A 12,118-nucleotide genomic window follows, 5' to 3' on the forward strand; every position below is an offset into this window, starting at 1 on the left:
TTCTTCATAAATTAAAGTGTTTCTCTTATTTTAGCTCCTGTTATTCTGTGAAAAGATCTAAACTAAATATAATTTTTGGGAACTTAACACATTAGGTAAATGTAAGATGGTAAGACTCTTGGCTCAACATATTAAATAGTCCTACAAGCTACAGTCAGAGAAGCTACACGGGTTAATTGATACTCTATCATACTGTAGTTAGTAATGTATTGTGATTATTAATATGCAGTGAATTCTACATGCCTCGCATATGTTTATGATTAACAGAATGGTGCACATATATTGTATTTAACAAACTATAAGCGGTAACTGCTTACCCTCTTTGTTTTTCTTCTGTGTGCTTCTTAGTCATTGCTAACAAACATTTTGTTTTCTCTGGAAAGAAACAACATAAAATCTGTTGTGATGAGCAGTTATAATATGGTAGGGCATAATTCCTTTGTTTTCTGTACTTTAAACTACTTTTTAAGTTGACTATAAAAAGCTAATGAGTATGCTACCTCACTAAGGTGTTCTAAAATCCTTCTGAGGTGTCATTTTAGTACTAAACTAAACATATGCATTATATATGGGGGAAAACATCGCCCACCACTGAAGCTGTCAAATCAGCAGTTTCAGTTAGAAACACTTTATAGCTGAGTTTGGCTTGACAGCTTGTACAGGAATACCCTTCATATAGTTTGTGTTATGAGAATGTGTGTGTGGTTTCTGCAAAAAGAACATAATAGAAACATGCATTGGGAGGAACTGAGCGATGCACCGCTATGCATAACACTGCCACAAGGTGGAACTAAAGGGCCACAATGGTGCCAGCTACACGACATTATCCCATTAAAGGGAATAGCAGCGAGGCATCAACTAGAAGTCAAGATAACTAGCGTTAGATATAAAACCCACAAGTAGGATACCATAGCTTGTGAATATAACATGCATGTCATATTACCTGACAAAGCTTAGTGAGCATGATTATAGCAATACAACTTGTGAGTTGCAAATGAATAAACACAGAAACACAATGAATGGAGTAAGAACAGGCTCTACACAGGTGGAAGCTAATTAGTGACCAGCAGCAGGGGAGATGAGCCAGATTAACCTAAAAAGGATGAATATACTGTACATTATTCATAGTAACATGTACCTTGATGTACTTCCAGTTCAATGGTAGTAAACAACAGCCATTCAAAGGCAGTAACGTACGTTTTAGGCTTAATTGGCCTAACTACTTGAACTCAGGATAAACTCCTGTGATCTGAACTACACTGGGTGGTGAAGGTGGAACATACCACTCTGAGAGGAGCGGACATGGAATAGTTCAAGTGTTGCTGACCATTGTAACATCAAAACCTGATCAAAACATAGTTCCATTTTGTTATAACCCAAGAGTAAAACAGTGCCAATAGAAGGCACAGTCAAATTGCATTAAATCAAATATAAAATAAAAAGGAAAAAGGCAATAAAGGACAAAAATAGTAAATAAAGGAATTAATTAAACACTGAAATAGAGGCACATCGTACTATGTTCACAATATAGGTAGTCTATCATACCTATTTATGAATTATATATTTTATAAAAACATAGGACATCTTAAGAAAATTTCATTTGTGAATAAAAATGTAATCTGACTATTTTGTCATTTATTAATATTGCTACGTCACTTTACACACCATATGTTGTACTATGACATCCTACAAAGAGTCTTAGATTCTGTTTATAAACTAAAATGCGTGTTTCAGTTGTGAAGGTTGTTAAATGAGTCACTTTCATTTCTGCAAAAACTCCGATCACACTCAACGTGCAGTGTTTCCGGTAAATAACCGGCTCTGCGCATGCTCAGTCGTTGTCGTCAGAGGTTGCTGTTGAACGATGGCAGCTACACGTGAGGAGATCGCACAGAGTTGAATAGAGACTCTTACTGTTTAAGATACCATGACCCATTTCCTCCGTCGTAAGTAGACAGTTACCAGTAGCTCGGCTAACGCTAGCTCAGCTAAAGCTAGCTTAGCTCTGTCTTTTGTTTACCCGCCTGCTTGAAAACACAAGAAATGCAGAGAATAAGGACTCTGAGAACTGGTTGGCAGCTGCTGAAATCAAGCTGTGAGGGAGCAGCGAAACAAGTAAACACCTCGCCTTCGACCTCGCGATATTATAGCCATGTAAGTGGACGCTATTTTCAAACTTTATTCAATTTACGTTAAGAATGAATGAAGAAAAACTGCACTGTAACTCTTTTAACAGCCGTTGTACTTGTTTGTTTCCAACTTCAATGTTAAAAGGTTGAGACGTGTAACAGCAGGAAAGACATTTATAGATCAACATGATTAAAGCGAATCACAGCGGCACACACATGGTTACATGGTGGCACACCACACATTTACAACCTCAGTTATTACTGTCCTATTCATCCGCTCATCAATGAGTTATCTACCCCAATAAAAGTGTGCTGTGTCACTGACACATTCTGGGAACAAAGTCTCACGCGGTCCCCTGTGTCTGAAATGTCGAGATAACGAGGAGTGCTTGACCTGTAGTGTAGCAGCACGTTAATGAGCAACCCCATGTTTTCATGCTGCACATGGGCCCCCTTCTCTGGCCCAGCTCCCTCCTCAGGGCTCCGGCTCCTTCGGGCTCCTCTTTGACATCGATGGGGTGCTGGTGCGGGGCAGGACGCTGATCCCTGCAGCCAAGCAGTGCTTTAGGAACCTGGTGGACAGCAATGGGAAATACAAGGTGCCTGTGGTGTTCGTCACCAATGCTGGGAACTGCATGAGGCAGACCAAAGCGGACCATCTGTCCCACTTGCTCGAGGTGGAGGTAAATGTACATTTAAAACTTTCAAACTGTCATTGTACGTGTTTTTTCTTCTCTGACATCATTTTTTAAAATTAATTTCTCAGGTGTCTCCAGACCAAGTGGTGCTGTCCCACAGTCCTTTGCGAATGTTAACCCAGTTCCACAAAATGCGTGTGCTGGTGTCGGGACAGGGCCCCATCGAGGAGGTCGCACACAAGTATCCTGTCTTAAAATCAGGGAGTCTGCTTTTCTGCACTGCCTCAGGATGTTGACCTCAAAGTGTGCATGTTCTGTTTATTCAGTGTAATTTTGTTCATGCTCTATTTTGTTATCAGTATTTAATCTTTGCACCCTTTGTTCTCTTTGTTGTCCAACCGACTCAGTGAGGCCCTTTCACATATTTATTGCCTCTATTTTGTAATTTGTCATGACGGCTTGGTGGAGTTTATTAATTCAAGATTGGATATTAAAAGCTTTGGATTTTATTCTTACTTTCTTTACTAAAGAAATCTGTGAATCACCCAGTGGTTTACGTCTTCCTAATGTATGAAGACATATAGTAAATTATACCTCAGGAAACAAATTATAGAATGAAAATAATCCTCTTATGTTAGACAGAAGTGTTTCCTTCATTTGTGATTTGGGGCTCATCACTCTGGCTCATCTGTGTTTGACTTTAACCCACCAAACTTCAGCCTTGGCTTTCAGGATGTTGTTACCATAGATATGCTGAGAGAGGCATATTCTCTTCTAGATGTCGTGGATCACGACAGAAGGCCCAAAGACAGCGTAAGAAGTGTTAAATGTTGAAGCCAGTTTATGTTCAGCTCCGGATGACTGAGTCAACTTATCAGTTGGTATAATGTCTTACAGATTCCCTTCAGCAAAGGCTTACCACCAATAGACGGTACGTGTCCACACACAGTCAACAAGTGTAATACGTAATAATTGATTATCACAAAAAACACAGGTGTGGCTGTCTTTTATGTTCTTTCTTTCTTTGCCTGTTTGTTCCCACAGCTGTCATCTTATTTGGTGAGCCAATCCGATGGGAGACCAACCTCCAGCTTATCGTTGACGTGCTCCACACCAATGGGAACCCAGACGATGCCTGGAGCTCGATGCGGTACCCTCACATCCCGGTCCTGGCCTGTAACATGGACCTGCTGTGGATGGCAGAGGCCAAGAATCCCAGGTACAGTATTGCGTGTGTATCAAAAAAATACACGCTCTGAAACAATGTTGAAAGTGTTATTATACTAAATGTCCCCGCCTCATAGGTTTGGTCACGGCATGTTCCTGGTGTGCTTAGAGAGCCTGTACAAGAAGGCCACGGGCTACGACCTGAAGTACGAGGCTCTGATCGGTAAACCCAGCGTGGTGACTTATAACTACGCTGAGCTGCTGATTAGTCAGCAGGCCGAGAGACTCGGCTGGACCACACCTGTGAAGAGGCTGTACGCAATAGGGTGAGGGACTCGGCCGCCTCTTGACTATTAGACACACATTCTACACGTCAGAATCGTACCGTTTGTCCTTTTGTCTAGCACTAAAAGGTTGATTTGAAGAAAGAGCTCCTTTTTAATGGTGTTGTCACTCCATCTCTTTTTATAGAGATAACCCCATGTCTGACATATACGGCGCCAACCTCTACAACCACTACCTTCAGGCTTCCCACCGGTCCAAGGCCCAGATGCAGGCTAAGAGTGGCGGAGGAGGTGTAGGTCCCTTGGCAGAAACAAAAATGACATCGGCAGAACTGGGCGGAGCGTCGGTCGTGTTCGGGGCAGAGGAGGACCTCCCAGAGGGGTGCAGCTCCATCCTGGTGTGCACAGGCGTGTACAGCCGAGACCAGCAGGAGCTGCCCTCGGAGCAGCGCGTCTTTCACGGGCACAGGGACTTCCGCTTCGACCCCAGCCTCACGCAGCCGTCCTTCGTGGTGCAGGATGTGAAGGACGCGGTGGAGCTGGTGTTTCAGCAGGAAGGCTGGCCTCTGGAGTAGGACTTGTCCATGCCCCTGGTTATCTCAGGGCAGATGGAGCTGTTTCAGTGGCTTGTTCTATGAGATTTTCACAAAGTGCCATAGACTCAGTGGCAAAATGCAGCAATATGCAGTTTTAACACTAAATATATTAAAGTTACACCCATTTTAAGCCGGTCAGGCATGGTAATGTGTCTCAAACTGCTGCGCTATTTTTATTTGTTTTGTTATTATGAACCACACACATCACTGTTTCTAATGGCCCTACTTATAAACTGTGTGTCAAGGACTCAAGTTTATCAAGAGGGACGTTGTGTACTCTCTTGCCTTTTGTACGACAGTTTTCTCTTCTTTTTTTTTAAGCACATGGATTGTGAAGAAGTCTAGGTGTTGAGTTACATGCGTTTTTACTGCAATCAGACTTTTATATAGTATCGGTCAGTTCATGGATGAGAGACATAGTTCAAACATAAACTGGATGAAATTCAGATTAATCCAGGAATAGCACAGGAAGACACATCTGATGGTTTGTCTATGACACATGTTCTCTAGAGAAAAAGATAGATTTTATTATTTGCACAACCGTCTACCTAACTGGGTCATCTTGCCTTTGGAAAATATCCAACCCCCCCCCCAGCAGGTCTTCACCAGACCTGCTGTTTGTTTTTACTGCTATCATATTTCAGCTTGATGTGTTTTTAAGATGGGGCGAGTGCGTAACCACTAATGCGGATGACGTTAAGTTGCCAAGTTTCAGTTCAGTTTGGATTTAAGCCTCAATCAAGGGTACGGCCTTTTTAATTTAATTTTAATTTGTGAAATTGGAAAAAGTACCACACTTACACCACAAATTGAAAAAGGTGCTATTTTTCTGTCAAATGTTTAAAGTAATGAAAATGTTATATAGTTCATGTGAATGTAATTAAAGACTTATATTGGAGAAAAAATGTACTTACAGTTGTAGCGCCAGTGAAAATGTCTCACGGTGCAGGTTTGTTATATTTCTAACTGACGGGTATAATAACAATGTAGGATTTGCAGGTGATTTAAATTGCAGGATAAAACTGCAGAACTCTGATAATGTACTGGAAAAAAAACATACTGAATGAAAGAACAATTAAAAAGGATAAAAGACACCAAACCTTGTTATGTGAAAACATTCTGTATGTTGTAGCACATCTTAGCACAGAGTCCTCCAGCAGAGGTGCGGTTTGTAATGCTGGGGTCGCTATCACATTCAGCAGCTGTTATCCTCGGGAGGATATCACAGAACACGTTTGATGAGCAACCGCCATTTAAAAACTGTTACTCACTCTACAAACTGTATAAATATTAAAGGCCAAAATATGTACAAAACATTCACACACACAATGCGACATGTATAGTTTCTCCTAAACTGCAGACACTATTTTTCAAACAAGTCTTTAACAACACGCTCCTACTTCAGTCCGCTCAGCAACCGCACTTTTTATCCGAAGACGCGGTGCCGTGGACCGGGTGGGAGCTGTTACTCAGCATGAATTGAGGCGAGTTTTGGGAAACCTCGTCTATGATGGTCATGCCATTGCGTGCCAGCAGCTCCCGGGCCATGAGGATGAAGGCCGCATCCACGTTCTGGGCCTCCTTGGCTGAGGTTTCCAGAGCAGCCAGAACACCGTTGTTTTCTGCCAGCGTGCACGCATCCTCGAACAACACCTGCCTCTGAGCTTGAAGGTCTGACTTATTACCTGCAAGGATAAAGTTATCAACCAATATCAAAATCTGACACTTTCTTAATTTATCGTTCTGTCTATAAAATGACATAAATCGTGAATAATTATTTCTCAATCTACCAACATTTTTCACAGTTTAACAGATCCCGGTGTGATGTATTGATATTGCTTGTTTTGTCAGACCAGCAATACAAACCCCCAAATTATTGAGTTCACTCTCATATATGACAAAGCATCAAATCCTCATATTTGAGAAGCTGGAACAGATACTGTTCAGCGTTTTTGCTTGAAAAATTACGATTAATTGATTATCAAAATAGTATCAATAATTGTCTGTCTATTGACACAATTTAATCCAGGGGTTCTCAACATTTTTAGGCACAACATTCTTGTTTTATTGGTGCAAATGGTCCCGATCTGTAGATATGCACCTTTTAATTAATAATAGAGCGTAATTTCACAGACCCCCGACAGACTGCCACAGACCCCTGGGGGTCCCTGGACCCCAATTTGAGAATCCTTGATTTAGTCCACTGATTGTTTCAGCTCAACAGACCAACAGTCCAAACTCCAAACATATTCAGTTTACAATTGATGTAAAGGATGAAACCATTGAATGATCAAGCAAGTTTTTAGTTGATAAAAGACACTTTATAAATGGTCAAAATAGTTGCAGACTGTCCGTCAGAATAAAAAGGTTGGGAACCACTGGTGTATTGTGTCCTACAGTCTAGGATTTAGGGTTTACTGGCCGACCATCTTATTTTCCCTCTGCTTACCGATGAGGATCAGTACCACGCTGGACGCTCCAAACTGCTCCACCTCCCTGATCCATTGGGAAACAGATTCAAACGTGCTGCGGCGCGTGATGTCATAGGCCACCAAGGCCCCGTGGGCACTGCGGTAGTAGCTTTGAGTTATGGTGCGAAAACGCTCCTGTCCTGCAGTGTCCCACACCTGCATCTGCAATAACAACACAACTCAATCCAATATGAATTAAATGGTTACAAAGTGTGTGTTAAGTGTAAGTTATTCAGACATGCTGTGAAGTCGTTTTTAAACCATGCTGATGTGTACAGAACTCCAAAGTATTTACCTTAACAACACATCCATGCACTTAACAAATGAACACACCCAGAAAGCTAACACACAGATGATGTCAATTGAAGGAAGCAGTCAACCACTCCTCCTTCTCTAGAAGAACTGCTGATCAACTGAAGCAAGAAAGGGGAGTATATACTTTAACATAAGAGAAAGTACATAACACCTCTAATCATGCTTTTGTTAATATATAAAAAACATAACCATGATTATATTCAATGATCCCTAATGTATGTGGAATGCAAGAGCAGAGTGCATGTCACCTACCTTCACCTTCTTGCCATCAATGTCCAGGGTGCGAACAGTAAAATCCACACCGATGGTGTTTTGCTGCTTCGCGATGAATATGCCAGATTTGAAGCTCTGGACCACACAGGTCTTCCCCACATCTGAGTCCCCAACCAGGATGATTTTGAAAAGGAAGTCGAACGAGTCCTCAATCTCCGGCCCTGCAGGCTGCATGGTGGAAGGAGGAATATGTATACACTAAAAACACACAAAGAGGCTGAAATACTAGATCCAAGACCTTTGTGCCTCTGTGCGACAGAACTGGTTCCTTTTAAGTTGTGTCAATAAAAAACTGAGAGCATTTACAGGAACATCATCCTTGTCAGAGAAGGAGGCTAATCAGGTTTACAGCTGCTGTAGTATAACAGTTCAGGTGAATATGTGTGATCCGCAGGTAGTGGTCCCAGTCTGAGATTAAAAAAACACTAAAATTCCTAAAATAATCTCACTGTTAAACCCACTAAGTACCCCATTGCAGAGGATTCAAATCCCTTTTTTTTCCTGGAAGTAAAAGTCAGCATCCAAAAAGTAGTGTTTCTTCATCCTGTGCTAGTTTCCATGTCAACGCCACACAATCGGACACAATCGGACACAATCTTAAAGTCTTAAACTGAAGTTTAGTCTGCACTGCTGCGCTGTAGACTGTCACTCGTTCTGCCCTCTACACCTTTCACCTCCATTCTAAGGATATCATAGATAGACACGCCCCTTACCTGTCTTGGTAGGTGTGATCTCCAACTGCCAGCCCACTTGCACCACTGCATCTTGGGATATGGGTTTTTGGCTTTTTCTATTCAGGCTCCTTAATAGGACACAATACCTGGAAGAGGCAGAAATAAAACTCAATGACCTGAAACATTGTTCACTACCAAAGTTACTGGCTCTGGAATGTAGATGTGATAGGGTTAGATAAAGTTAGACACTCAGCTCTAGTTGGTTTTATAACTAACTGGTTATGACTCACCATTTTAGTTAGACCTCTAACTCTACCAGTTTAGAGTTAGAGGTACCCAGACAGTGCTGGAGGCTGACTTTGAACAGTTTCGTATATCTTTATGAAGACAGGTTTTGCTTTCAAGGCTCAGTGTGCAAACACCCCCCGAGCAAACAGCTTAAAGTGCTCCTGCAATTTAACTTCTCTTGACAGAATGTAAACACTTGACATTTGTCTTAACAGCTGCCCTTTGGACCCTAGAATGTTATTTGTACATTTAAAAAGGTCCTTCACTGTTAACCCCTCACTGTCAACTAACACATTCCACAGCACTCAACAACAGAAAGGGGTTAAGCGTCGCATAAGCACGAGCAAAACTCGACAGACACATTGAAAGAGTGTTGTAAAGACAGGATAAAAACAGTGTAATTTAAATCATTTTACCTCAGGCAGCATACATTGATATCACAGTATGATGTTAACACAGAATGAGCTTACTGCTCTGAATCTGAATCAGTCTCTCTCTCTCTCTTTCCACCCCCTCACTTGTTGTGTCGTCATCTCGGCCCACAGAAGAACAAGGCACAGCTGGACACAGAACAATGTGTGAGTGTGAGGGGCACTTGACCAAGCTGGGTCTATCTTTGGCTGTGACCACCAGCCACCTTCTTCCTGTTGTGTGGGCGTTTGTGGCTGATGCCTTATTAAATGCAATGAAATGTGGTTTTGTTGACCATTTAGTGATGGAACAAATGAGACGAGCACAACAGGGACAAATAACTCGGAAAACGCATTTTTATCCAAATATTAAATTGATTATATGTACAGGATAAAACAAAATAAACTCCAGGCTTTTTAGTGTCTAGCAAAGACAACATGTATGCTAAACATTGAAAGCTGACTTTATCAAATTATAATCATCTTTGTAAATTAATTTAAAAATCCCACAAAACTATAAACAATATAGCAAACCAAAATATAGATATGGTAGCTAAATTACCATATTCATATTAGAGAACAGAAATATTGCTGTGATTCAACAGAGTCTCAGCTCAGGAGCTGCGGTGGAGAGGATGAGTGGTGATGAAATCATATTAGAGCCGTAACTAAGCTACCGCATCAGTCGCAGACTGCTGTGTCATCTTCTCTGCGCTGCACTGGCAGAGTTCCTCAGTCTTAAAGCGGTGCTGGGGCTTTGTTGCCATTTTCGTTGTTTCTGAGGTTTCTTGACAGATGTCTTATTCTGTGTTATTTCCTGAGGAGGGACATGAATCGGCTTCCAGGGGATCGGATTGTAGAAGCTGGGTGATGAGTAGGATTTGTCGTAGGGACCTGAAAAAAAAAAAATCAATGCAATAGAATACTGATACATAACAAATATCAGCTGGGCAAATTAAATAAATAAGCCACAATGACATCTGATGCAGTCTAAGGCCAACGTTAAACATATTATTGCTGCTATCTATTATATGGTGCGAGTTAGTCTAAAATTATTAACGCCTAGTTAATAATTCCCAGATGACTTAAATGACCGTACTTGTTGGGTAGCAAGGTGATTTGGGATCGGCTCGGCTTTTTTCATCGGCTTTTGCCAGCCAGTCCTTAAACTTCTCCTCTGCCCTCTTGTGGCGCTCCTTCTCCTGCTCCTCCTTCAGGGCAGCTGCCTCCTGTCGAGATAAAGGGATCAGAATCTGTCTATTTCTGCTCGTCACAAATAATATTTAACAGAATAACTTAATAATAAAAAGATCCACATTACTTTGTTCTTCTTCTCCAATTCTATTTTCTCCTGGTTCTTCTTCTGCAGCCAGACTTTGTACTTTTGTTGCGCTTTCTGTTCAGTCTCCCTCTGCTTCTCCCGCTGCCTCTGGATCTCCTCCTCCTCCTTGCTCAGTTTGATGAGTTGCTCCTGCTTCTCCTGGGATCGCATGAAGAAAACAAGTGACAGACATGTCAGCATTTGATAGTGTAGCATTGCTGTGTAATTAATTTAATGTAGCAGGGGCCTACCTGTTCTGTTTTCATCTTCAGCCAGTCTTGGATCTTCCCTTCCATGACAATCTTTTTGTGTTCCCGCTCCCTTTCTTCTTGTTCTTTTCTTTCTTTCCGTAACTGCTCCTAATTTTTTAATAAAAGGATACAAAACATTTTACAACTCTGAGATTCAGACCAAACGCAATAAGAATGTATGCCTGGGAGTACGAATAAAAAAAGATATATATATTATATTTGATGAAAAGGAAAAAACTATGGCTAGCCGTATGGAAACCATAAAACATACAAAAAGCAAAGTAACAACGGCTGCAGTTATACAGTGATATAAATGATAATTAACTGTGGCTTGCCTCCTCTGCTTGTTTTTCCAATTTGAAGCGATCTGCTTTGGCTTTGTTCACCAGCCACATTTCCCATGCACTGAGAGAAGGTGCAGCTGCTGGCTTAACAGCATTCAACATCTGCACTGAAGGTGTTCTTGGTAGCTCACATCTAAAACAAAAACAGGTGTAAAATGAATACATATCCTACTGTACACTTACATTTGATCTGCCTGAATCGTGCAGTCTTTGGCCTTTAGCACGCTTCGTGAAGTAGCTTAAGCTTGAAGAAGTCCGCAGCACCTGACTGGTGAAACGCTGAGTCTGGAGGTGTCGCTCTGTCTGGGTGAAGTCTGCTGAGATGGGCTGGGCTCCAGCTCTTCATCACTGTCAAAACTGTCGTGATAGATGGGAGAAAGCAGAGAGAAGGTGTCTTCGTCGTCGGATAGGACGCCGTCGTCAAAGCCCTTCGGTGTGTTGAAGTCTTTCCCCTGGGTTGTTTTGACCGGGGTCGAGCTGAAGCCCTCGGTAACAGAGGCAGGACAGCTCGGCATCCTCCCTCCAGACATTGCTAGCCTACAAACACAACACATGAGAATGTTTTACATACGTTGTCTGTTATCCAATGTCAAACAAACATATGTAACGTTTCAGTAACACAAACTACACACACAAACACTTACTAACGCTATTGTTAGCCGATGCTCAGTTCAACAGCTCGTTTTAACAGTTAGCAAAGTGGAGGTTAACATTATCACTCACAGGAAACTAACAGCTAGCGTGGGTTAGCAAACTTAGCTTGAATATTATCTAACGTGCTGCGAAGGTTTAATACTAAGTACTATGCAAGCTAACTCCACAGTGCATGTGTGCTGTGTCTCCTGCTATATCGGAACGAACTGTGAACATTTCGTAACCCACCGTTTTGCGTATTTTTGAAGAGAAGTCTCGTTGTTGTGTTCGTCTTTTTCCCCAACGCTGGAACTGATTCGCAAA

General features: G+C 41.8%; 3 protein-coding genes across 3 annotated transcripts; 1 reads left to right on the forward strand and 2 right to left on the reverse strand.

Moving 5' to 3' along the window:
* Positions 1 to 1,870: 1,870 nt before the first annotated feature.
* On the forward strand, positions 1,871 to 5,949 carry hdhd5 (haloacid dehalogenase like hydrolase domain containing 5). Its single transcript, XM_079162937.1, has 8 exons — positions 1,871 to 2,154; positions 2,597 to 2,812; positions 2,896 to 3,008; positions 3,487 to 3,580; positions 3,665 to 3,698; positions 3,812 to 3,986; positions 4,072 to 4,260; positions 4,406 to 5,949. Exons 1-8 carry the CDS (start codon positions 2,044 to 2,046, stop codon positions 4,791 to 4,793), a joined length of 1,320 nt encoding a protein of 439 aa, XP_079019063.1. The 5' UTR covers positions 1,871 to 2,043; the 3' UTR covers positions 4,794 to 5,949.
* rab19 (RAB19, member RAS oncogene family) lies at positions 5,946 to 8,512 on the reverse strand. The gene is made up of 3 exons (XM_079162938.1): positions 7,853 to 8,512; positions 7,264 to 7,447; positions 5,946 to 6,499 (listed from the first exon to the last, which is right to left on the reverse strand). The coding sequence occupies exons 1-3, from the start codon at positions 8,045 to 8,047 to the stop codon at positions 6,225 to 6,227; spliced, it is 654 nt and encodes a 217-aa protein (XP_079019064.1). The 5' UTR covers positions 8,048 to 8,512; the 3' UTR covers positions 5,946 to 6,224.
* Positions 8,513 to 9,588: 1,076 nt separating this feature from the next.
* On the reverse strand, positions 9,589 to 12,118 carry ccdc34 (coiled-coil domain containing 34). Its single transcript, XM_079163298.1, has 7 exons — positions 12,044 to 12,118; positions 11,426 to 11,698; positions 11,153 to 11,294; positions 10,818 to 10,925; positions 10,567 to 10,725; positions 10,345 to 10,474; positions 9,589 to 10,139 (listed from the first exon to the last, which is right to left on the reverse strand). Exons 2-7 carry the CDS (start codon positions 11,689 to 11,691, stop codon positions 9,946 to 9,948), a joined length of 999 nt encoding a protein of 332 aa, XP_079019424.1. The 5' UTR covers positions 11,692 to 11,698; positions 12,044 to 12,118; the 3' UTR covers positions 9,589 to 9,945.

This window comes from Pholis gunnellus (assembly GCF_910591455.1).
Source record: "Pholis gunnellus genome assembly, chromosome: 7".
Lineage (NCBI taxonomy): Eukaryota > Metazoa > Chordata > Actinopteri > Perciformes > Pholidae > Pholis > Pholis gunnellus.